This window comes from Peromyscus maniculatus, chromosome 7 (genome assembly GCF_049852395.1).
Source record: "Peromyscus maniculatus bairdii isolate BWxNUB_F1_BW_parent chromosome 7, HU_Pman_BW_mat_3.1, whole genome shotgun sequence".
NCBI lineage: Eukaryota > Metazoa > Chordata > Mammalia > Rodentia > Cricetidae > Peromyscus > Peromyscus maniculatus.
Window position 1 is genome coordinate 121,813,377 of NC_134858.1, and position 26,994 is coordinate 121,840,370.

A 26,994-nucleotide genomic window follows, 5' to 3' on the forward strand; every position below is an offset into this window, starting at 1 on the left:
CCATTTGTACTGTAAGCCTGTATTTAAGGTTTCTTCCCTCTTTCAATAAACGGCATTCGACATCCAATCGTACGAATGACCCGCTGTCTCTTGTCTCTATTTTTTAATCCGCAGCCCTTCGCTCAGACATGGTAAACGGGTATGGGTAATGCGGGTGTTACAGCTACATTGCCACAATACAGAACTATCTTCAGTTTAGTGGGATTTTTATGGTCTAGACTTCATTGTGGCTATACTTATTTGAGGATGTAATTATTCTTGTCCTGGAGACATTTTCTCCAATAGCTGCAAAGAAGCACAGAACCAGCCACCACCAAAGTGAAAAAGATGAGTTGGGACAACTTTATGCGCCAGAAACCTCATTGCACAATTAGCACATACTGAGAGCTTTGAGCTCTCCCAAAGCCAGGAAATTCTTCCATTTAGGATCTTCTGACCAAACACTGATAAACAATCTATGTCTAAGTGAGAGAATGAATGATGATCTGAGTCCAGGAAGTATTGCTTTGGATTGCCCATCTGGAAGCCACTTTTCCACAGCTGTCATTTCTTTCCTCCACACCCCTGCAGGCCAGGTTATTCGAGGGTCTCGAGGAGGGACCACCTGGGAATCAATGGGGGGCGAGAGGGAAAGGAGACCAAGCGCGTGAAGAAAGACAGAGTCAGTCTGAGTTGCGTCAAGGTCTCGTTTATTGACTGGGTGTTAGAGCTTATAAGCAGGGCTTCAGGTAGGGAGGGGGAGTAGGAGGAGCAAGGAGAGAAGAAAGGGAATTCCTAAGGGAGGGTCAGCAGGAGGTCGCTTTGGTCCCAGGCCCCTGCAGCTAGCTGATTTAGCACAGGTTCCAAGAAGTTTATTTAATCGTACATTCCGTAGTTAAGCTAAGGGCCTCCTGTTTACACGAGGCTTGATAAATCGTGGAAGGTTACACAGGTTCAAGACACAGCTGTCCGGAGTCGGTCCCCAACACAGTAGTTGCTGGCATCTCCACTGTTGTGTCATATCCTTCCTGATCCACTTCTTGCCTTCCTCCAACTCCCTTAGTCACCTCTGTGTGGCTGCCCTCTCCTCTCAGTAGAAGGAGGGGCCCTCATACATGAAGGCACCAGGGGAGTAGGGGGATGAGACAGGGCTAAATGTCTTCTGCCGGCACAGCCAGACCTGCTGGAGGAGACGTTTTAGGTGTCTGCGGAACTTGACCCCAACAAAGACATAAAGCACTGGGTTGAAGCAGCAGTGGGAGAAGGCCAGCTTGCGGCAGATGATCATAGCCATGTCCAGCTGCTGCCTGATCTCACAGGTCTGCTGGATGATTCCAGTTTCCTGCAGTGTCCTTAGGAAGAGAATGAGGTTGTAGGGAGCCCAGCTGAGGAAGTATGCCACCACAATGGTGAAGATGAGCCTGACTGTCCGGTGCCTCTGTCTGGACCTTGAGCGAAACAAGGTCCTGAGAATCTGTATATAACAGAACAGGATGATCCCCATGGAAAGGAGGAAGAAGATGTTGTGCTGATAGACTGAGGCCAAGAACCCACGGAGTTCAAAATAATCACATTTTGGGGAAATCACCTTGTGGAAGATAGCATCAGGGATGGAAGACAGGATGCTGGCTGCCCACACGAATATGGTCACCAGCACACGGCAGCGGAGGGTATGGATACCCAGAGTAGAGAGAGGGCTCACTACAGACAGGTAGCGGTGGATGGTCATAATGGTGAGAAAGAAGATGCTGCTGTAGAGGCTGATGGAGAATATCAGATTGAGGACCTTGCAGAGGAAATCACCTAGCAACCAACCCCAATATTGTGCTGAGGCCCACACAGGCAGCAGGCAGGAGAACATAAGGTCTGAGAGACACAGGTTGAGGATGAAGATATTAGTGAGTGACTCTAGATTCTCATACTTCACCAAGACCCAGAAAACCAGGCTGTTACCCACCAGGCTGAGGAGAAATACCAGAGAGTACAGGACAATGGTGGAGAAGGTGGCAAAGATGGTCTTGTTTTCACATAGACGACTTGGTGTATCATCATAATAAAAGGTGATATTCTCAAAGGCTGTAGAAGACTCCATTTGGACCCAGGAGGCAGAGATACTGAGAGCATCTGAAATGATAGACGTGTGGGGTTTAAATCCATATGGTTTGAATAGAAATCATTAGGACCCATGTTACAAAAAAGTAAGGTGTGGCCTTATTGGAGTTGATGTGCCACTGAGAGTAGGATTTGAGTTTTCAAAAGTGCAAGCCAGGTCCAGTCTCTCTCTCTCTCTCTCTCTCTCTCTCTCTCTCTCTCTCTCTCTCTCTCTCTCTCTCTCTCTCTGCCTGCTGTCTGTGGATCAGAATGTAAAGCTCTTACCTAGTACTATAGTATCATGCCTTTTTGCTTTCCACAATGATGATCATGGCCTAGCACTCTAAAACTATTAAGCAGGTCCCTAATTAAATGCTTTCTTTTGCAAGAGTTGCCTTCATCATAGTTTCTTTTCACAGCAATAGAACAGTAACTAAGATATAACACAATGGAGTTTTATTCACCCATAAAGAAAAATGATATTAAGTCATTTGCTGGAAAATGGTTGCAATTGGAGATCATTGTGTTAAATGAAATAAGCTGTACAAATATTGTTTATTTTTCCTGTCTTGAAGAACCAGATAGCCAGGTTTGGGGCAACTAAAAATACTGAAAAGTGGGAGTATAAATCACAGAAAAAAAAGATAGAAAGTTCCATATTTTGTCCATATATTCTGCTCAAATGGTTATCTTTTAACCGTAAGTGTGCTAGTAGTACCTGAAAGAACTGAATTGATATTTTAAGTGCTGCCCCCTGCAGGGGAGTCAGAGCTTAGTGTTAGCATTTGTTTTTCAAATATTTGAGGAAGAAACAACACTAACCTTGGACAAATATCTGAAATAGAAGATAGATCCCCTTCAACTTGTTTTATGAGGCAAATATAACTATGATACCAAAATCAGATAAAAAATTTTACAATACACAAAAACTACAGACTAATAGTCTTCATGAACACAGACACGAAAATTCTCCTTTTACTTTTTGAAAGAGACTGGTCTTTTTTTTTTTTTTTTTTTTTGGTTTTTCGAAACAGGGTTTCTCTGTGTAGCTTTGCGCCTTTCCTGGAGCTCACTTGGTAGCCCAGGCTGGCCTCGAACTCACAGAGATCCGCCTGGCTCTGCCTCCCGAGTGCTGGGATTAAAGGCGTGCGCCACCAACGCCCGGCTTAGAAAGAGACTGGTCTTAAACTCATTATATAGCCAAGGCTCTTGAACTTCTGATCCTCCTGGATCTATTTTGAGACTAGTAGGATTCAAGGCCTGTAACACCATACCAGTGTTATGCAGTGCTGGAGACGAAATCCGGAGCTTTGTCCGTGCTAGGCAAATGTTCTACCAACTGAGCTACATCTGTACCTCAACACAAAAATTCTTTCCAAAATGTAAGTTGAGTGAAGTTCAATAATACATTTAAAATATTTATTACATTTATTTATTTATTTATTTATTTATTTGTGTTTATGAGTGTATGCATCACATACTTGCCATGGTATGCATTTGGAGGTCAGAAGACAACATGTGGAAGTTGGCTTTCTTCTACCAGGTGTATCCCTGGGATAGAACTCAGGTCATGAGGCTTGGTGCAAGCATCTTTGTCTACTGGGCCATCTCTCTGGCCCCAGTAATGTTTTTGTTTTGTTTTTTTCCGGGTTTTTTTTTTTTTTTTTTTTTTTTTTTTTTTTTTTGAGACAGGGTTTCTTTGTGTAGCTTTGAAGCCTTTCCTGGAACTCACTTTGTAGCCCAGGCTGGCCTTGAACTCACAGAGATCAGCCTGTCTCTGCCTCTTGAGTGCTGGGATTAAAGGCGCCCACCACCATCACCCAGCCCAGTAATGTATTTTAAAAGGTAATATAACATAACCAAGTATATTTGTCCTAGAAATTTGAGGTTGCATAAATATTTGAATGTTAAACAATTTAGGCCACCATATTAACAGAACAGAAACAAAACCTATCTCATCTTTGTTGTTAAATGTACAAAAGTATTTGACCAAGTTTAATGTCCATTTTCAAAACAAGCTCTCAACAAGTTAGAAACAAAAATGATATTGGGCATCTGCAAGACCACTCAGTTTTCTTGGAAAATTTGGGAGCAATCCTGTTCTGTACTAGGAAAAGTTGGGATTCCAAGGAGAAGGGTGGCAAATTCCAAGTTTTCCTGAGTAGCATCTGTGAACTGAAGTTCTCTAAAGAAGTTGCTGCATATTGGAGCCTAAAGACACTTTGTCCTTAGCTTACTAGGCTTTTGTGATTGTGGAGAGATGGAATGTTGCAAATAAAGAGCCAAAGTTATCTGAAGTCTTGTAATATCCAGTTTCTATCAGCTTCTGTATTTGGTGTAATATCCTAACTCCTACCAGCACTAAAGCTAAGAAGGCCACACACACTATCTCAGTCAGACCTGTATAGGAAATCCTTATGTCATGTGTAGCTGCCTACCTGAAGACATAGCCATATACTTAGTCAAGGCCTTAATTTATAACTTTCTTTTGTTCTGTAACTGTAAAAGTTCATGTAAAAGCTTGATGTGTTGGTGTATGCCTGTAATCCCAGCATTCAGGAGGTAAAGGCAGGAAAATTAAGAGCTTAAGACCATCCTCAGCAATGCAGCAGATTTGAGGTCAGTCTGTGCTATGTGAGACTCTGTCTCAAAAAAACAAAATATCATGTAACCTTGTCCCCAGTACACCAGGTCTCTCAAGATAACTTAACTCCATGTTCTGGGTCATGGTCACTCGTATTTGGCATAAAGTAAACTGCTATATTCTTTAAAATGAAGTTGTTATTTTATGTTAACATATTCTAGGAATTTGGCTTCCATTTTTCTATTGTCCCTCCTCCTTACCATCCCCATGATTTAACTCTAAGGGAGTAAATTTAGTTTTTGCCCCATGGGATAATATAGATTGAGAAACAGCTCTAAGTTATCCAGCCATCAAAAAATAAGAATTTACATGGCAACTTAGAGTCAAACAAACCCCTCCACTTTTTCAGCAAGGAAAACATTATATGTCTGTTCTATTCAAGGAAAGATTCATAGATTGCCTTCTCTAAAAGCACAGATTCTTTGGAAAGCCCATATGAAAGGAATCTGAGTCTCAGAGGCAAGCCTCAGAACTCTGAAAGTTTGTTAGCCTGCTAAGTGGTTCTGATGATCACCAAACTTCAGAACCCCTGGTGCAGGCTATTAAATGAAGAAAATGTAAGTTTAAAATGTATGCAAAGGAACTCACCTGAGTCTGCACCACTTTCCATGTCACTTTTTCAAGTCTGTATGCTTTGTGCTTCCTTTGTTTTCCTCTTCAAGTGCTAGAGCCTCACATATGCTAGGTGATAACCTGTGATTGATATAGCTTTCATTAAATTGTCTAGACTGGCCTTAAACTTCCTCTTCATTAAGGATGACGTTTCAGAATTAATTTTTTAATATTTCCTTATGCGTGGTTTCAGTATGAACAGCACACAGTTTCTCTAGTCTAAAATATAAAGCTCTAAAACACTGTTTAGACATGCATTGGGAGTCTTTTTGTCCAATTGTCCAGCCAATCAACTCTGTTTATGCTGCAATCCCATGCAAAATGAGACCAGATGTGGACATATTGTCATAAAGCACTGCAGCCTTCTAGGTGTGATGGTACATTCCCAGTAATCCCAGAACTTTAGAGATGGAGGTAAGAGGATCAAACTTTAGATAAAGCTACCTATATAGTAAGTTGAAGGCCAGCTTGAGCTATAATAAGACCCTGTCTGAACATCCAAACAAATGACCACAAAATAAAAGGTACTGCTGCTGCATTGAGACCTCTGGGAATAGCATCTGGGCCTGACTTTTTGGTGCATTCACAGGGGTCTCTGGTTTCCAGGTGAGTCCACATGGTATGCAGGAACTTAACAAAATTTGTCAGCTCCAGTGCTACAACTTCTTTCTGGGCCACTGGTGAAGGGAACTGGTACTATTGAGGAAGAACATTAGGCATTGCACCTGATGGTTCATTCTTTGTGAAAAAATAAATGAATATTGTAGCATGAATCTTAAAAAGTTTTTATTAATAAAATCAAACCTGAGCCAGGTATTGGGGTGAGCTGGAAGATCAGAGAACAAGCCACAGCTAACCTCACCTGGTCAACTTCTCAGCTGGTCTTGTTTCCTCAGACTGGAAGCCTCTGTGTCCTCATATCTGAATGGCTCTCAGCTCCTGAAAGCTTAACCAGCCAAATGCTTAACCAGGCCAAATGCTTCTAGTTTCTGGTCATCATGCCTTATATACATTTCTGCTTTCTACCACCACTCCCTGGGACTAAAGGCTCGCTTTCTGGGATTAAAGGCGTGTGTCACCATGCCTGGCTGTTTCCAATGTGGCCTTGAACTCACAGAGATCCAGAGGGATTTCTACCTCTGGAGTGCTAGGATTAAAGGTGTGAGTGCCACCATTTTCTAGCCTTTGTATCTAGTGGCTGTTCTGTCTCTGACCCCAGATAAGTTTATTAGGGTGCACAATATTTTGGGGAACACAATACCACCACAGAATATCCCAACTCTCAGCTGTGTTGTTTATGAGTTTAAGCCTCCAGATTTCAATTTATACTCATTGAATTTGCTGGTTGATTTAAGAAAGTCTCAGCTCTCAATTTCCAGGATCAGGGATAGTTAGGTAAAGGACTTTTTACAATGACTTCTATATAGCATAGTATGCAGTGCAAACATACCATTTCACACTTTTTATGGCAAAAAGAGGAAAGAGTCCCTAGCTTCTTTTCACTTCCCTCTGAACATTCTCACTCTTTCTAAAGATTCCCCTATCCTACCCTGCAGCTTCTTGCCAACTTCTATTGGTGAGGCTGCCTGTTTTCCTGATCTCCAACACAAATACCATGGCCTTTTGTCTTCCTTTTATATCTCTCCCAGGAAGGTACCAAAATCTACAGGTTACCTGCCATGTTGTTTTTCCTCTCAAACCCTAAAATTGTTCTCAAGTTTTCTTAAGTTCTTCTATCTATGAGACTAAGGACCAGCAAAGGGGGACCTGCATTCTCTGCTAATACAGTCTCTATCTCCTACATGCTGGTATTATAGATAATGCCACTGTCTTAGTTAGGGTTATAATTGCTGTGATGAAACACCATGACCAAGCAAGTTGAGAGGAAAGGGTTTATTTGGCTTACACTTGCAAATTGCAGTCCATCATTGAAGAAAGTTACAACAAGTAATCAAACAGGGCAGGAACCCAGAGGCAGGAGCTGATGCAGAGGCCATTGAGGTTTGCTATTTACTGGCTTGCTTCCTCTGACTTGCTCAGCCTGCTTTCTTATAGGACCCAGGACTCCAGCCTCAGGGGTGGCACCACCCACAAGGGGCTGGGTCTTCTCCCATTAATCAGTAATTAAGAGAATGTCCTACAGGCCTGCCTATAGCCAGATTTTATGGAGGCATTTTCTCAACGGAGGTTCTTTCATCTTAGATGACTTAGCTTGTGTAAAGTTGACATAAAACTAGACATCAAAGCCACCTGCTGGGGTTATGACAAAGTTTGTATACAAATTATAGACAACATTTTTTGAGTTCTCATAACTATTTTTAAAAATTTACTTATTTTTATTTTATGTGCATTAGTTTTTGCCTGCATGTGTGTCTGTGTGAGGGTGTGTGAGGGTGTCAGATCTTGCAGTTACAGACAGTTGTTAGCTGCTATGTGGGTCTGGGAATTGAACCCAGGTCCTCTGAAAGAAGAGTCATTTCTCTTAACCTCTGAGCCATCTCTCTACCCCTCAGTATAACTATTCTTTTAGCCTATTCTAGTCTATACTTTCTGTGAACTTTCCAATAGCTATACTGTTCATGAAATTGTCTTACTCATTTCTCTCTCTGGTTGTGTGTGTGTGTATGTATTTTATTGCATAGGGCCACGGGTGGCCTGTATCCCCAAGAACTCAACACAAATGTATAGAGTAAAAAATCCCACAGTATGACTGACATACTGGGAAATTCAACATGATGGGATTAAAAAAAAAAAAACTTTGTGATTGTGTGTCTGTGTGTCTGTGTGTCCCATGACATATGTATAAAAATCAAATCAAAGGACAACTTTCAGAAGTCCATTCTCTCCTTCTGTCTTGTGGGACCAAAGGATTGATCATCAGACTTGGTAGTAAACACCTTTACCTACTGGGCCCTCTTGTTGTCCCATGGTTGGAAATTCTTTAACACCTCTCCATTGAGATACAAGGTTGAATTCTACTTTCTTGGAATCTAGGCTATGTAGATGGACTTTTCTTTCCCTCCTGCCAGTTCCCAAATAACTGACATGGAGACTTAATATTAATTATAAATATTCAGCCAATAGCTCAGGCTTGTTACTAGCTAATTCTTAAATTTTAAATTAACCCATACTTCTTATCTACCCTCTGCCACGTGGTGGTACCTTCTTTTAACACAGCATGTTCATCTTGCTTCTCTATGCATTTCTTGAGACTCTTTTGACTCTGCCCTTCTTCTTCCCAGCATTCTCCCTGCCCAAAAATTCTGCCTGGCTATTGGCCAATCAGTTTTTTATTAACAATGAGAGCAATGCATATTTACAGTGTTCAAAGATTGTTCCACAGCATTCCCCCCTTTTTGTCTAATTAAAAAGGAAGGTTTTAACTTTAACATAGTAAAATTATATAAAACAAAAATAGTTATCAAGTAAGAATTACAATTAACAATATCCAGTCTATTTGTATTAGGCAAAAGTACAGAAAATACTCTATTATCTAAAGTTTTATACCTAATTTAACTTTTATCACAACTAAGGAAAACTAACTATGACTGTCTAGTCTTCAACTGTTGTATGATATTTTGTTTGTGTTCTGACAAATAAAACTTGCCTGGAGATCAGAGGGTAGAGCTAGCCACTAGTTAACCATAGAGGCCAGGCAGTGGTGGCACACACCTTTAATACTAGCACTTGGGAGGAGGAAGCAGGAAGATTAGGAGTTCATGGTCACCCTGAACTAAGAGAGATTGAAACAGTCTTAAAGAGAAACAGAGCCAGGAGGTGGTGGCTCATATCTTTAATCCCAGCACTAGGGAGGTGGAGACAGGATCTTAGCCCATTCAGTCTGAGGATTTGTAGAGACAGGAACACCCTCCCCCCTCAATTTGGTCTGAGATTTCATGGAGGTAAGAGTCTCTGGTGGATGGCTGCTGTGATTCTCTGACCTTTCAACTTTCACCCTAATATCTGACACCATGTTTTTATTTAGTTAAGACTAATTAGGATCACGCTTTATTCAACTCCATCAAAGACTGCAGAAGGATAAAATGTTACCTAATGACAGGGACATCTGGCTGACTGGACAGTTACCCAAAGTTTTTCTGTGATTTTGGGACATCCAACTTTGGCCTATAGCTCTAGTATATCTGACAGACATTTCTGAGAAGCAGGGAATTTTGAAGGACTTGTTTGGCAAATTTTGTTTGCCTTGTTTGGCAAAGTTTGGCAGTCACTTTTTTTTTTGCATCCTGCAGGTCCATTTTGGACAGTATACTGTCAGCAATTGAGACAAGAACAGTTTTTTGCCCAAATGGCTAGTTTTTGCCATGGAGAAAGCAAACTCCACATGGAGATTCTTCCATGCCCATCATCTTCTCTGAAGTAAACTGGTGCTGTCAGGAGCAGATTTGTCTCACTGTCAGGAAAAGCTTTGGTTATTAAACATATTAAATGCCATATTCTATAGGTTTTTAAAGTGTCTGAAGACCATCTATTTATCTAAATATATCTGCTTAGCCTTGAAAACATACCTAATATGACAAGTTTGATTATTATAGATGACTAACTACTACTAACCTGTATTTCTTAATTATATATTACATTTTAAATGAGCTGAATAAATACAATACCCTAAACAAGAGTAGAAACATACATACAGTATGACAAAATAAACTTTAAATGTGTATCAATAAACCAAAATCTATATCAATATAAAACATTTTAAGATTAATAGTTGTTTTTTGGATTTAAAGTAGATTCAATAATCTACCCTATTATCTCATCATTTCTATATCATATCCTTCTTTTTTCCTTTAGAAAGAGATCTTTGAATTTAACTCTTTCGTTTAGCTTTTATTTTTTCTGACTATGACCAAAAACAACTTGTAAGTGACCGCCCTTAAATGATAATAAACTTCCATAACACATCTTTTGGGAATGTGGGTGTCTTTCTGTGTAGACTACTTACTGTTGTTTGTGGGTGTTGGAATATTTGGAGAGACTGAGAAAATGAAGGATAATGATTAAGTCTTGACTGGAATAGTTTGTAAGGCTAAACCATCTCAGCCAGTGGCCTTGAAGCTGTTCTGGATGCAGAACTCCAAGAAAACTCCAACAGAGGCATTTTGAGATGCTGTATCACCTTGGCCATTTGTTTACATTGGTGTCTGGTCCCCTTGCTCAGAAAACACATAAACTTTTAAAGGTAACGTACATATCTGTATGAGTACAAGTATAGACTATGTGTTGTACACGAGTTAGCCAAAGATGATTTTTTTTTGTTTTATGTTTGAGCAGGTAAAATATATGTTATGTATTTCTGTAGGTTTTTTTTTAGGTTTATTTCTTTATGTCTATAGTCAGAATTTTCAAGTGATCTTCTTCAATCAAACTGGATCATCTTTAACTTGGAATAATTCCACAGCCTCTCATTTCCTGCAGAAATAAAAGCATAACCTCTCTCCCAAAGTAACACACCTTTTGACTTCCATTTTGAATTCAAGATATTTTTTAAATATATAGGGTGGTTTAATCTAGCAGTTTCCATAATCCAATGTTTCTTAGCAGTTATTACTCATTCATTAGCAGTCAAAAATTTAAAGACAACACAAGAACACAGGATCCAGACTCTCTGTGAATTTTCCATCTTTATGTGGCCTTTTTTTTATAATACATTACTCCCTTTTTAAGGACTTTACTATTATTTTAAAACTATATATACATATATATGACTGTCTATGACCCTTTTTCTTTTCTCTCCCAAGCCTTTGTACATTTTTAAACACACTGTAACCTATTGAGAGTTTTTTCTGTCTGGATCTGTCTTTACTGAGCAACTGTAACCTTTTCTGTCTACATGAGCAAAGCCCCAAACCTGCCATGCAGCACGTTGGCAGAGCTTGCACTGGCAGCTCAAGCACTCAGGCAGCAGCTGGGAGATGCCTTTCTGTACCATAGCTCCTGTGAGAGACTGTGGGAACCCACCATGTGGCTTAGCTCATGGTGTGCTGGCAGCTGCCTGGAGAAATGTCCTGTACTGTGGCCAGCATGAGAGACACAAGATGAGGAAGCCATGTTTGGCTCTGTTTTTGTGTGTTTAGAACCTTTTTCAAGCTTTCTCAGGTCTTATGTAGCATAGGTGCCAGACGTTTGGGCACCATTTATAGGTAGACTTTTCCCCTCAAATGCCAGTTTCCAAATAACCAACATGGAGACTTAATATTCATTATAAATGATTAGCTGATACTTCAGGCCTGCTACTAACTTGTTGCTGGAGGGCTTCTCTCCAGGTTCCCCAAGCCCCGAAGTCCCACAATCCACTTATAAAATAATCACTCAGACCCTTATATCACTTATAAACTGTATGGCCATGGCAGGCTTCTTGCTAACTGTTCTTTTATCTTAAATTAACCCATTTTTATAAATCTATACCTTGCCACGTGGCTGGTGGCTTACCGACATCTACACATGCTGCTTGTCCTGGTGGTGGCTGCAGTGTCTCTCCACAGCCTTCCGCTTCCCAGAATTCTCCTCTCTCCTTGTCCCACCTACTTCTTGCCTGGCCACCTACTTCCTGCCTGGTCACTGGCCATCAGTGTTTTATTTATATAGAATGATATCCACAGCACTAACTCTTAAATTTTAAATTAACCCATATTTCTTATATACCCTCTGCTGCATGGCAGTACCTTTTTTTAACATGGCACGTTCATCTTGCTTCTCTCTGCATCTCTGGAGACTCCTCTGACTCTGCCTTTCTTCCCAGCATTCTCTCTGTCCCCCAAATCCTGCCCAACTATCAACCAATAAGCTTTTTATAAATGATGAGAGCAATACATATTATAGTGTACAAAGATTGTTTCCCAGCAAGACTGTTTACAGTGTTTGCTATATTAATAGAATGTGTTTAAAAAGACATTATAAGACGTCTTACAGCTTCTATCCAGATTCCCCAGAACATTATCTCTAGGTGCTCTAAGCCATCACTTATGAAGTCATCTACCTGATGCCAGTATGCTGGTGAGGACACTGTTGATACAAAACAAAGATCTCACCTCAAAGGGAATGAAACATATTTTATTCTAGATATGGGTGACTGTGGACTGGAAACACAGACATGAGGTTACTCCAAATACCAATGTGATAAAAGTTTCATGAAGTTTTCATAGTAAGAGAATAAAGAACATCATAAATCAAGACACCTTTCAAATAAGTTGGTGAAAGTAACAAAGTAGAGAAATTTCTGCTATAGGCCTCAGATGCTGTCTTATGGCATTTTAGCCTTTGGGTTGCTGGAAGCTAGGGGTCTGTCAGTACAAAAAGATTTATCTAATATAGTCGTAAGGACAGCTGTTAGGCCAAACACAAAGCAAGGCAATGAATGACATATTAAGAGGAGTAAAGATAGCTTAAGATAATTTGGATCTAAACTTGTAATTTTCCTCCCTAATTACACATGTTCTAATCAATCAATCAATCAATCAATCAATCAATCAATTAATCAATCAACCAGTTCAGTCAACCTTGAGGAGTCTTTACAGAGGTGTGGCTCCCCCCACCTCTGCAAACTTCAGTTCACAGTGCTGTGCTGATAAGGCCATGCATAGGGTTGGCTGAGAGTCTGAGTCTGGATCTCCATCCTTTTCTGCTGAACCAGACACAAAAAGGAAGCTGCTTTTCGACTATCTCATTTGCCATCTCAATGGAACCAAGGAATTTCTGATGTTGACACACAGAAAAGTTACCCAGACAAATTCTGCTCAAGTTTATAAGTTATACAATAATGACATACAATCAAACAATTATTTTCAAACCTCTATATATTGGAATACTTGTTACATAACAATAGATAAAACAATAAATGTCAGTTATGGAAATATTCCCAATCTATGTGCCTACCCTTCTCACCTCTTATCTCAGTCCCCCCACCCCAGGCCACCCCATCAAGGCCTCCATAAAGCCTTGATGACTTCAGAAATTTGCCTTCAGTGTGGCTGTAAGAGAGGTGACTTTTCTTAGTTGGACTTCTATTAGAATAAGCCTGCCTGCTCTGTAGAAAAGGTCTTGCAACTTTGGGTCATCAACCAGAGCTCCACAGGGTAACCCGTCAATCTTGGTTGACAGCAAAATTTCTGTATCTTGGTTAGAGGCTCTCTCCTTTGAAGCCTGTCCTCTTACCCTACCTGTGCAGCCTAGTAAGATACAATTACTCTAGTCTTGAGGAGACTCAGCTGCCTATTTATGGCTGTTGCAGCTCCACTTGCTTTCCATGTCATGCCTGTCTCTTTTAGCCAACTAAGAACTACCCATATTCCAGAATCAGATTCCTTTCTGCCTTTAATGACTCAATGCCAATGGCCCAACTAAGGCAACACATTCCACATTGTGAATTTTCCCTATATGCATGCTCCATATCCCCTATAAAGCCTACTGTCATGATCTGGTCTATTGCTACGTGTTTCCATCTGCATTCAGGGGCAGCAAGTTTTTGTTCACCCTTCCCCAGTAAGTCTTTTGTGTGAGGTCTGTTGTATGGTGTGATTTTTGTGACATTCCCTGGACCCCATTCCAAGATACTCTTTTGTAAAAACAAAAACAAAAACAAACAAGCAAACAAACAAAACAACCTCCTGGAATTTACTGAACTCTATGGGTGCTCTGGATAGAGTCTTCATGTTTTCTGATAGCAGCAAAACTAAACATATATTTGAGAAGCAGGAGGTCTCTTTTGATGCAGGAACTCTGGAAAGGATAATGTAAACTGCCAAAACTGTTCTGAGAGGATGGTCCAATGGCAATAGTTCACCTTTTTTTACTTCTGTCTGCCATTGCTCCTCAAACATATAGAAAGGATGAATGAAAGATGGTGACAGGATTCCTGGAAGAGGAGTGAGTTGGAGTCAGTATATGGCATGTCTGTGATATGAAGAAATAGGCCCATTAAGATAGAAAATGGAGAGAGCTGTAGCCACACTTGGATTCTCTTGTGAAAGATTCACTTAGCCAGGCCCAACCCAGACCCAAGAGAAGAGGAGCTTGGTGTGGGAGAAGGAAGCCAAACAAAATCGAGTTAATGTCATATCTCTAGAGTTACTTTTTATCAAGGTTTAAGCTCAGACTCCAGGACTCTGTACTTATATAATTTTAACAATTCAGTTTCTCTGAACTACAGATTGTGGAGGCCCAAATTACTCAGGGTCAGAGAATCTGAGCTCGCTTTACCCAGCAGGGCTGCGTAAGGGGGGATGATTTGACCATGGGCGTGGTTACCAGGTGTTTGGAAGGGTCTACACTTGACTATGCATTGTGCTTTGATCTAGGAGGTCTTTTGCCCCACCCCTTGGCCTTGTTATAAAAGGCTCTTATGAATAAATGGAAAAGGCTGTTGGGTATTGACCCAGGTCCTCCCGAAGCTGTCCTGTGTTTCTGTCTTTCTGTTCTCCCTTATCTTTCTATCTAATATTTTCTTATCCCTCTCTCCTTCTCATAGGAACCCTGGAAAAGGTGGGAGCTGGCCTTCCACAACTGAGTGACAGCACCAACCTCACAGAGTTGTGAGGATTAAATGAATTAATATGTCAAATAATTGGAAAAGTGCCTAGTGAATGCACAGCCCTACTAGTCCCAGATGCCTGGATGAACATGGCAGATGCAATGCAGGAAGTTGTGGGTGGAGAGTAGGACAAAGACTGAAGTCAAAATTAGCAGGCAAACCCCCCCCCCCAAAAAAAAAGACAGAAAGACTAGATCCTCTCTAACAAGGCTGATACATATGGTGATATTTTAATTGGACTGAAATGTGATTTTATTTGTATGTTAATAAATAAAGTTGCCTGAAGGTCAGAGTTAATAGCAAGACATAGCAGAAACTGGGTGGTGGTGGTGCATGCCTTTAATCCCAGCTCTTAGGAGGCAGAGCTAGGCGGATCTCTGTGTGTTCAAGGATACAGCCAGCATGGAGACACACGCCTTTAATCTCAATACCAACCATAGAAGACCTGGAGGTCTGTACAGACAGGCAGTGACAAGGAGGTCATGTGGTTGGGTTTACAACCAATGAGAAGGCAGAATAGAAAGTCTATAAAAAAGACAAACAGACAGGAAGTAGGTCTCTTGCTGAAGAGGACAACAGCAACAGAGAAGGGTAAGATTTTTAGCTCTGATCTCTTAGGCTTTCATCTTTGCATTGGCTCTGTGTTTCTTATTTAACAAGACCGTTCATCTACAGATACATAACAGTATGCCCAGGAAAAAAAATCACACCATGTGAGTGATCTGAAAGCTAATGATATTGGGATATAAACTTGCCAATTCTTTGGATAGCAATTGCCATTGGGCCTCTGACCTTTTCCCCAGCTCTGGCAAACTTTCTTCATTGAAAGTTCTCTCTTTCTTAATAATTAGTCTCTGCTTCTACCACTATCCATGTGTCCTTGGTTTAATTCCTTGTTCTGACACAGAAGAGCCTCGAAATCCCAGCAGGTGTCACTGGACCCGGATATACACCTATAACAAAGCTGTATACCTCTGGTATGTTTGTTGAATGGAGGCCAAGAGTTTTGTCATTGGATGGTATTTCATAAAACCCATCTTCACATCTGAGCCTGACATTACTCTATGTCATGGTGGTTCACAATAAATAAATAAAGCATGGACCCTTATGATGTTCACAGGCTCACAGGGTCACAGGTGTGGAAGTGGAATGTTCAAAGCCAGTGTACTAAGTGTTCTAAGAGGCCTTGGAGAAGCAGAGTAGGCTTCTTGGGGAAGGTATATCAAAGGACAATCAGAAGATGAGTAAGAGTTATCCAGGAAGAGGGGGCTGAATGCTAGATGTGGAAGTAACTTTTGTCTGAGGGTTTTCTCTGGGCCACAATGTGGTTCTGAGTGGGTAAAGTGTGGGGGTATAAAAGGCACAGGCACCAAGGTTGTGGCTGGAAAGAGAAGCAGCATCTGCTGACTTAGGAGAGTTGGGCTAGTTCAATCCTGGACAGCTTAACACTTAGCACTGTAATGGTTCAGAACAGCAGTCCTTCCTAGATTAGTTAATCATGGACTGCTTTGATTCCCAAAACTATGAAATGTTACAGAGGCCCACATTCCTAATTAAGGAGTATATGACCACTCTTGATGGAGTGTTTTCCAATTTGGGTACTGCCACATGGACACTTAGAGAAAACTTGCTGGAAGTGATGGAATGGACTGTTTTGAAAGGCATGTAGTAGGAACAGAGAAGGAAGAGGAGGAAGAATGTGACATTGAGGGGGTCAACAAATGAAAAAAGAAATCAAGGCTATTTGAAAGGACTCTGTGGTTCAAAGGTTTTCTGAATGGTAGTAGGGAATAAAGCAGGGTTCTGCTAAACAGGAAAAATGACAAAAGAAAATTACCAAAATGTCAACATCCCCGAGGTTGAGGAATCCTGGACTAAACTGATCTAGTGCTCTTAGCTTAAATAGGGGAAATCCAGTTGGAGCCCAAAGATCTAGTATCCCATTTCAACTACTGCTAAGAGACATAAGACACAACCAGATAAGTAAATGTTTTGCAAAACTATAGTTTTGTGATGCTCCAGATTATGATGGTTAGCCTTGATTGTCAATTTGGCTGGTTTTGGAATTGCTTTGGAGACACATCTTTACAAGAAAGCAAGATGAGTTTCAGCATTCATCTCTGTACTTCCTTGACTGTGGATGTTACTAGTTGTCTAATGCTTCTGCTGGCATGCCTTCCCTGCCATGGTGGACTACATCTCTTTTTAAACCATGAGATAAAATAAACCCTATCTTCCTTAAGTAACCAACACACAGCTAGATAAACCAAAACCAGAAGACATTAATAATTAGCAGATGGAAGAAGATGTAGTTTATATGTTTGTATATGTTGCATGTAGCATCTGAGAAGAACAATGCTATTATCAGCCACTGAATTACTATGCAAGATCCAGTTTTCTTTCTTTAATTTTTTCCCTCTCCTCCTTGGCTTTGTTTTCTTCTTAATATATCCTTTGTTCCTGGACTTTTCACTTTACTGTTGTATTAAATGTGGGATCTTTTTTCCTTTTCAGGCTTTAAAAGCAGAATTAGTTTTTTTTTAACTTTGTTAAAATGAGGTGGTGATGATAGGAAGTGGTTACAAGATTGGCTTAGAAGGTAAATGCTGTCAACTTAAATGCAGTGTATCTGCTAACCCAGACTCTGACACACCGTCTCTGATATTTCCGCTGCAAATTTTGGTTTGGCCTAATTCTTTTAAAGATGCGAAGCTGACTTGGTGCTTTCCCTACCAAACAACTTCCTTTTCCTGTTTCTCATTTACCATAATGTTTGCTAGCAGCTTTGTGCTTGAGAGATGAGTATTTGAGTTCTGCTGATTATGTGTGAGTATAAGTGTACTATGGGCATATATGTGTGCATGTGCACATGTATGGGTATATGTATGTGCTTGTGTGTGTGCAAATGACTGCACAGTTCATAATGCTTTCATGACAACACAAGTTAACTAACAAAGTTCTAGTCTCCTTGAGTAGTAAAGGTATGTGTTGTGGAATATTCCTTAACACTGTGTGTTTTGGAAGTGGCTTGTTATGCACTTCCTGTTTACTCAGGTAATAGTATATCCTTCTGGGGTCTTTGATGGAGTTGAAGATGAGGAAGTTATAGTTGCAGTTTTCTTTAGTTATGATAGAAGGCAAATTAGGTACAGAACTTTGGACTCATCAAGATAAAAAAATAATGGAGTATTTTCTCCAAATACGCAAATACAAATGGACTGGACATTGTAAATGTAACTATTACCTGATAATTTTTCTTATTGTATATAGTTTTATTGTGTTAGAGTTAAAAACCTTTCCTTTTTTTTATATAGACCAAAAGGGGGAACTGTTGTGGAATATTCTGTTACACTGTGTCACTATGATTGGTTTAATAAGAAGCTGAATGGCCAATAGCTAGGCAGGATTTCCAGGCATTGAGGACACTGGGGAGCAGAAGAGCAGAGCAGACAGACAGACATGGAATGAGTTGGACACACAAAATGGGATAGATGTAAAAGCTACATGGTAAAACATAGGCGGATAGAAATTGGTTAATTTAAGTTATAAGAGCTAGCTAAAAAAAAAGCCTAAGCTATTGGCCAAGCTTTCCTAACTAATAAGAAATCTCCATGTCATGATTTGGGAGCTGGCTGGTGGGACAGAAAAATCCATCTACAGGTGTGGTTCTCCTTCCAACACTACAAAATTATCAGACGAAAAGAAGGATATCTCTATATCTATATATGGACATGTATAGAAGGATACACACACACATATGGAGAGAGAGAGAGTTTGCATATATATATATGCAAACTAAATGTTCTTGAAAATCTTCATCAAGTCTTACTGGTAAACAGGCCTATAAAGAATCTGAGATTATGGGAGTCTTACGTGGGGATAAAAAGGACAGCAAATGGAATAAAACTGAAAGTCTGGATATTAAGTTCTGTGGGATATAGGTAAGTCATATTGGTAGGGAAAGTCACACCACTAAAGGCTTACATTAGAAAAAAGACTGTGTTTTACTTGAAATCCAAAGTCTTATCTGAAACATTTAGAAGAAGAGCAAAGTAAAGTAAGCTAAGTAGAAAAAAGGAAAAAAGAAAGGATTGAATTAACATAAAAGCAAAAGAAACAAAACAAAAAATTCCTTAAACATGAGACAATGTGATAAACCTGTAGAAAGACTGACAAAAAAGAAGGAACACAGAAAAATGCTCAGTAAAAGGCATGAAATATATTATTACTCCAGAGCCCTTAGAAATCAAAGGATATTTATCAAATACTGTGAACAAGTCGATACATAAAACTCAACAACTTAGATAAGACCAATGAATTCATCAAAAAAACACAGACTACAACAACTTAACTAGACTTGTACCATTAAGGGAATTGACTTCATAATTGAAATCTCCCAACAAAGGCATTTCCAGGTCTGCAGAGCTCAGTTAGAAGGTTCTTCCAAATGTTTAAATAGATGATGCCAATTTTTACACATTCATTCCAGACAATATGAGACAACAGTTCCACACTCATTTTAAAAGACTAGTATTATATTAGTGCCCAGATTACACAACAACAGTACAAAAAGTTAATAAACACAACTAAAAACCAGTTTTCCTGGTGAATAAGGATGAAAAGTTTCTAACAAAATTTCAGTGACTAGATAATGGTTGTTTTTCCCCCAGTGACACAAGGCTGGTTCAATAACTGAGGTGAATCAACACAGTCTGCTAATCTAAAGAAGAAAAATCACACAATCATATCATCTGATAAAGAACAGACATTTAACAAAAAACCTGTTCATGATAAAACTCTAAGGAACAAAATGGAGATGTACAGGAACTTCACAACAATCTTACAGCTGTCACTGTACAACGAGAGATGGATTGTTTCTATGTAAGATAAACAGAGCAAAAGAGAAGTGATTGCTCTCTACTCTTATTCAATGTGGACTGGAAGTCCTAGCCAGCACAATAAGGAGAGAAGAGGCAATTAAGATACATAGATTAGAATGGAAGTGTAAAACTACCAGTTTTCAGATGATATGAGTGTCTACACAGAAAATGCCAAGGAATCTCCAAAAACAGCAAAAGTGGAACAACCCTTATAATAAATAACTATGCAAAGTTTCAAGATGCAAGTTCAACAGATAAAAATTAGCTCTCTAAGTTTGAAATAAGTATTGATAATCACATTAAATATACCACTTATAATCTCTCAAAAAAGAAATATGTAGGTATGAGTCTTCAAACTACATGCAAATCATGTGTACTGCCATCTACAAAATTCTGAATTAAACCAGAGAAGTTCGAAATGAATGGTGAGATACCATGTTCATGAGTTGTAAGATCACCATACTAAAAATCTGTTTTCTCCCAAATCAGATTACAGCTTCTATTAACATCTTTCAAGAATGTTTACAGATCTAAACAAGCATGTTCTAAAATTAACACACGAAGGCAAAAATCACTAAAGTGCTTTGAGAAAGAAGAGTGAAGAGGAAAGAATCATTCAACCCGATTTTTAAACTTTTTTATTGCTTGTGCAGGCTGATAGGATAGACATAGAGATTAATGGAAGAAACTTGAAAAGCCAGATGTCATCCCACACAAGGGTGTTAGGCATTTGAGGTTGCTATGCTAGTACATTTAGCTGTGACCTAAGGTATAGATAAACAATTTCAGAAACTGGTTGTTTTGTACTTAGTACTATACAATTCAGCTTTCTTGTTAGACAAAATCAAATAATCAAGTTAGATGTTAATAGTTTGAAAGATACTAAATTATTTGTACTAGGTTTGTCCTATGCAATATCATTTATCCCAGGACTGAAAACTTAGTCTTATATACACACTTAAGTTTTATAACAGATTTATTCTTAATAGCCTTGAGATAGAAACAACAAAAAAAATCTCTAAACAGATGAATAGTCAAATGAGATATTGCTTATTAATAAAAAAGAATGAATTTTTGATAAATGTGAAATTTGGATGGATATCAAGGGATTCATTATTAACAAAAAAACTTCACAAAGTCACATACTCTGATTTTTTTTTTACATAACATTCTTGAGATTAAAATATTTATAGAGCCAGGAAATAAATTCATGTTTTCTGATTGGCAAAATGTTAGCTGATTTTTAATTATTATAACAAATACCTGAGATAATTAACTTAGAAAGAGGAAAGGTTTGTTTTGGCTTTTGTTGTTATTGCTTTTGTTGAAATAGGATCTTGTGTAACTCAGGCTGGTCTTGAACTTGTTATGTGGGTAAGGATGACTTCGAATTTTCATTTCTCCTGACTATAGCTCCCAAGTTTTGGGTGTTGTATTATGCATCACCACACCCAATATTTTGGCTCATTTAAAAAGATTTCTGTCCAAGATCCATTGGCCCATTTGTCTGGGGCTTGGCAGGAGTGCCTGGTGGAGAAAAACTATCCACTTTTCTTCAGTCTGGGACTTGAGAGAAGCCTCAGTTCAGTGATTAAAACTTACCACTAGGCTCCACCTTCCAATACACTACACTGGGATAAAACTTTCACGTTGCCAGATTCAATTAAATTGCAGCTGAAGTTAAAGGTGTTGCAGGCTGGATGACCATGAAGGTGTGGGTGGCCTGAGGGTGCAGTTTGTGATAGTGGAGTAGCTCTCTATTTGGATTGTTACAGATTATTGAACTCCATACATGGGATAGAATGACACTGAACTATACACAGCAATGTCCCATTTCTGATATGGGCATGGTATATAATTATTGAAGATATAACTATCAGAGGAAATTGGTTAAAGTTTGTTATTATTATTTCCAAATTATTATTTTTGTGTCTTGTTATATTTTATTTATTATTTATATGCAATAATTTTATTTATTTTATAGAACTATTTGCAATTTATAGAACTATTTGTAAATTATATATTACTATATGTAAATTATAAATTATTATTTATCTATCTTGGGCTGGCTTTGAACTGACTAAGAATGACCTTGTACTTCTGATCCTCTTGCCTCTCCCTTCCAAATGCTGGGATAAAAGGCAGTGCTGGGCATAGAACCCAGTGTTTCAGTCATGTTGGCAAACATTTAACTAATCGAACTACAACCTCAGCCAGAAACCAGGTAAAGTTTAGATGGAATTTATCTATATTTGTAGCTTCCTGTTAATCTACATTCATTTTTTAGTTGACTAAAAGGGCTTGATTCTGTAGTTATTAACTAAAAAAGCTTCAGCAGGAGCTGGAGAGATGGCTTAACAACTAAAAGTACTTAGCTGCTTTTTCAGAGGACTAGGGATCAGCACTCACATGGTGGTTCACAATGGTCTGTAGCACCAGTTCCAGGGAATCCAACACCTTCTAAATGCTGTAGGCACAGGCACTAGAACAAACCAATGTCCAAATACTAGTGACAGGATCAACAACTGTAGCATAACTATACAATGACATTCTCAGTGACTGAAATGGACAAGTCACTAATACAAATCATAGTGCAGATGACTCTCACATATGGTGAATGTGTGGAAGAATGCATATTTTGAATGAAACTTGGGAAAATCTGGGAAAGATGAATCTAATATATAGCAAGAGAAATTCTGGAAAAGGCCCATATAACATGTACTAACAATAGCTGAAGTTTTCCTGGTCCCAGCTCCTGCAGTCTCACAGTCTCACAGCCCCTCAGACCCAAAATGAACACACAGAGGCTTATGTTAATTAAAACTGCTCGGCCATTGGCTCAGGCCTACCACTGACTAGCTCTTACATTTAAACTCAGCCCATTTCTGTTAATCTATATGTAGCCACATGTTCTGTGGCTTTACTTGTGTGTCATTACATGCTGCTCCTTGGATGGCAGGTTGGTGTCAGCTGACTCAGCCTCCTTGTTCCCAGAATTCTCCTTGTCTGTTTACCCTGCCTATACTTCCTGCTTGGCTACTGGCCAACCAGCATTTTATTTATCAGCCAATCAGAGCAACATATATTCATAAGTCACAGAAAGACATCCATGGCATAGATATATCAGTGATTACTTGTGTAGGCCATTGTCTGAGAAAGTAGATAATTATAAGGGGACTTTGGGGATGATGGATATATTTTGAATCTAGATTGTGATATTTACACTGATCTGTACTCATGTGTACCTTATTGGTGAAATTATTAAGGCCACTCCATGTAGTTAAAAGGGAGGTTTATTTTGTGGGGTAACTTACAAGGGAAGGGATAGGTTGCAGGGTCTGGGAAAGGTGTAGAGCAGACCGGCGGTGTTCTCTGGAGAACTCTGCTCAGTCTACCTCCATCGTCCAGGGTCCAGGAACCAAGAGAGCCTGCACATCTGGATCTCAGGTTATAGGTGTAACTGTTATTGAAGCCTCAATGGGGGTTGAAACTTCCAGGTCAAAGCTGGAATAGCTACCCACTACATCACCTGCTTAAAGCAAATGCATATTACTGTCAATTATATTCTAATGAAGCTGATAAAAGAAACAAAGCTGAAAAATACCCCACCCCTTTCACACACACTTGAGTCTTGTGACATTGGGGAACCAGCTCTTTTGGTTGGGCTCCAGACTCAACTCAAATGAGTAGTAAGAACTGAATGAAAGCTCAGGATACCTGGGCTCCCAACCTTGCTTTTAGTGATAACTTGTGGATGACTCATGGGTCAGTCATCCATCATGCTCCCTTGTTACTCTGCTGTATTTATGAGGCTTTTGAGCAACAAAGCAGCAAAGTAATTGTCAGAAGAACTATCTTTCTGTCGGGATATGCTATGCTTTGTGGAGAGAATAGTAACTCAGATTGCTCTTGAACTTGAACTCTGAGTAAAAGCTGACCTCTCGTGAGCACTCATAGAAAATGCTGTTTTCTTAAGGGATTCCTGTGGTGGTATATAAGAGCCAAGAGCTGGGCTTCTCACTGTCTGTTCTAAGCATTTGGCATTTTATTTTTAAAGAACTAACCTTCACCACAAATGACTCATCACACTGCAAATGCAAGAAATGGGTGTTATTAAGATCTTTGCTATACAGTGGAGGAAACTGAAGTACAAGAAGGCTAGATTCTTGCCCAAGTCACACAACCAGATAGTGACAAAGCTAGCTGCAGGGTCAGTGGTCCTAAGCAGAACAGAACATACCTTAGTATTCTTCCTTGTGATCAAGACAACTATTCTATAGCCTATATTATTGTCTTAGCATTTTATTTTCTCCATTGGAATAATTTCAACAATACTAAGGAGACTGAGGCAAGTAGATTTTGGAGTTCACAAGCCACCTGGGCTACACAGCAAGAGACTATTTTCAAAATGAACAAAGCTAACACACACACACACACACACACACACACACACACACACACACACACCTCCCCAAACTTTGACCTGTGGGCTCTCCCTTCACAGCAAAGGAATCCCTTGAGGGATAGTATCTGCTCACTCTCCTCATAACAGGGAGTCAGCCAGTTTTTGCTGCCAAATTCCTCTGTAGTCTGCCCTCTTATGTGCCACACATTGCCTTGTTGGCAAAGAGAAGCCCAATGTGGCAATAGAGGCGGCGGCAGTGACAGTGGTGTGGTGGTAGGGTAGTAAAAGTATTCACCATGCTAGAATTGACATAAAAGTTTTAATAAAGTATAAACACTGTGGACAGAAACACAGTAGATGAATACTCGGATAGAATTCTACCCCTAAGGAGAAACCAGTTAAGGGAAGTTAAGGGAAGTTACCCAGGCTATGTGTGTGGGGTTGTATTTGAATAGATAGGAAGTGGGCAGCTGACTATCTTGTTAGGTGGCACAGCCATATCTGATGGAAATGGCAAAAGTCAAAGCCAGCATGGCTGTTTGACAAAGATCCAGCAAATCTGAGCCACGTGACGGCTCCATGTCACCTTTCATCTCCACCTGTTACATACTTGGGGGACTTTTAATATTTGTACATTTTGGTGATATTGGATTGATGGAAAATTTCTTATGAATTGTTTATGCCTTCTCCCAGGAGTATTGCTTCTGATTTTCCCCAGGAAAGTCCTGAAAATACTACCCATACTGCTTTTAGGGAGATATCCTTAATTACTTGAAGGTCTTCCTTACGCCTTGGAGGTTGTGACACACATAAAGAAGCCAGAAGTCTCTTTATGAGGCTATGAGACATTCTTGAAACATCTGTCCTTGTACTTATGCAGGAACAAGATAATCAAAACAAAATAAACTTAAAAAGGTCAACAATATTCAGTGGGCTAGAGAGGAGTTGGCTATAGATCATATTGCAAGCCTCTTCCCACTATACACTCAGACAATTATGTGGCATATACAACAACACATTTAGATTAGCTGAAGTTACCTCTGCCCTACACAGAGAATGGAGTAAAAAGATGATAAAAGAATGAGATGTTAGGACCTACCTTTCTTAGGCAAGTTAGCACATGCAGAGCAACTATGGTGTCATTTGATCAAAGAACAACTGAATGTCAAGATTAGACATATAAACAAATTTTATAAAGATATAAAATATAAACATTGTATTATGCCAGAATTTAAATAATAACTGCAGCAGCTTTGGTCTGAGGACTTTTCTTGGGTACTCTGACCATTAATAATTAATAACACGCTGGTAGAATTCTGCGCTGAAACCTGGGCTTTTTTTTGGTTGGGAGACTTTTAATGACTGTTTCCTTAGGGGTTATTGGACCATTTAAATAGTTTATCTGGTCTTGATTTAACTTAGGTATGTGGTACACAAAGATACCCCCACAATAGACTGCTGGCAATGGTCGAGAGACAGCCTGAACTGATCTACTCTAGTGATGGGATGGTCAAACACCCTAATAGCCGTGCTAGAAACCCCACCCAACGAATGAGGGATCTGGATGCAGAGATCCATGGCTAGGCCCCGAGTGGAGTCCTGGGAGTCTAATTAGCGAGAAAGAGGAGGGTTTATATGAGTGTGAATTGTTGAAACCAAGGTTGGATAAAGCACAGGGACAAATAGCCAAACGAATGGAAACACATGAACTATGAACCAAAGGCTGAGGGGCCCCCAACTGGATCAGGCCCTCTGAATGGGTGAGACAGTTGATTGGCTTGATCTGTTTGGGAGGCATATAGGCAGTGGTACTGGGTCCTGTGCTCATTGCATGAGTTGGCTGTTTGAAACCTGGGGCTTATGCAGGGACGCTTGGCCCAGTCTGGGAGGAGGGGACTGGACGTGCCTGGACTGAGTCTACCAGGTTGATCTCAGTTCTTGGGGGAGGCTTTGCCCTGGAGGAGGTGGGAATGGAGGATGGGCTGGGGGGAAGGGGAGGGGGGCAGGAATGGGGAGAACAAGGGAATCCGTGGCTGATATGTAGAACTGAATGGTATTGTAAAATAAAATAAAAGGAAAAAAAAAGAGTTAATAATACACTGCTAGGGACATGGCAATATGCCTATGCTGGCATGAAGATTTTGTTTTGGTCTGGTACCCTTGAAGCTACAAAAGATACTAGCTTGAGAACAGGTTGTCATATGCCTCTAGATTCTTAAAAATTGAGTTATGGGTTTGGGTTAATGAGTAAAAAGGATAACTCTGTTTATCAATGATGGAAATACTTAAGGAAAAATGATTGGAAATGATAACTGTTCTGTCATAGTTTATTAATGATGACTAAAAGATGAGCAAGAGGAAGTGAAACATGTCCAAAAACAAAATGATATGATGTATGTTTTGGAGCAACATGAATGTATCCTTACCTCCTGAATTATGTATAATAAGAGACACTCTGGCTGCTAGTTGGTCAGGCTGCAAGATTCTCACCACCACCATGGCCTGGCTCACCTCCTTCCCTCAACACCTCCTTACATTCTTGCTGGGATGGCTCCTGGCAGTTAGTAAATTTTATAACATTATTTTCTCTTCCTGGGACTGGTCATTTGGGGTGAGGCATTGGGGGTCTTTAAAAGTTGAACTATATGTACCCATGACTAGGGAGGACATAAGCCCTTGGGGGGGAGAAACAACTACTATTAGTTTGCTAAATGGACATAGTATCAAAATGCCTTCTAAATACTTACCTTTATACCAACACATTAGTGCAGGCAGCACTTGCCTTCATCAGGGAAGCTTCTATTGCAGTGGACATCAGCAATGCAGACCTACAACT

At 39.7% G+C, this 26,994-nt stretch overlaps 1 protein-coding gene across 3 annotated transcripts; it reads right to left on the minus strand.

Moving 5' to 3' along the window:
- On the minus strand, nucleotides 1–26,994 carry Xcr1 (X-C motif chemokine receptor 1). Of its 3 annotated transcripts, XM_076575549.1 has the most exons (3): nucleotides 26,906–26,994; nucleotides 5,303–5,407; nucleotides 1–2,103 (listed from the first exon to the last, which is right to left on the minus strand). In XM_076575549.1, the coding sequence occupies exons 2-3, from the start codon at nucleotides 5,322–5,324 to the stop codon at nucleotides 1,070–1,072; spliced, it is 1,056 nt and encodes a 351-aa protein (XP_076431664.1). In that variant the 5' UTR covers nucleotides 5,325–5,407; nucleotides 26,906–26,994; the 3' UTR covers nucleotides 1–1,069. The 3 variants fall into 3 exon arrangements, with proteins under 3 accessions (XP_076431664.1, XP_076431665.1, XP_006990845.2); XM_076575550.1 differs by lacking the exon at nucleotides 5,303–5,407 and having other exon boundaries at nucleotides 26,906–26,993; XM_006990783.4 differs by lacking the exon at nucleotides 26,906–26,994 and having other exon boundaries at nucleotides 5,303–5,846.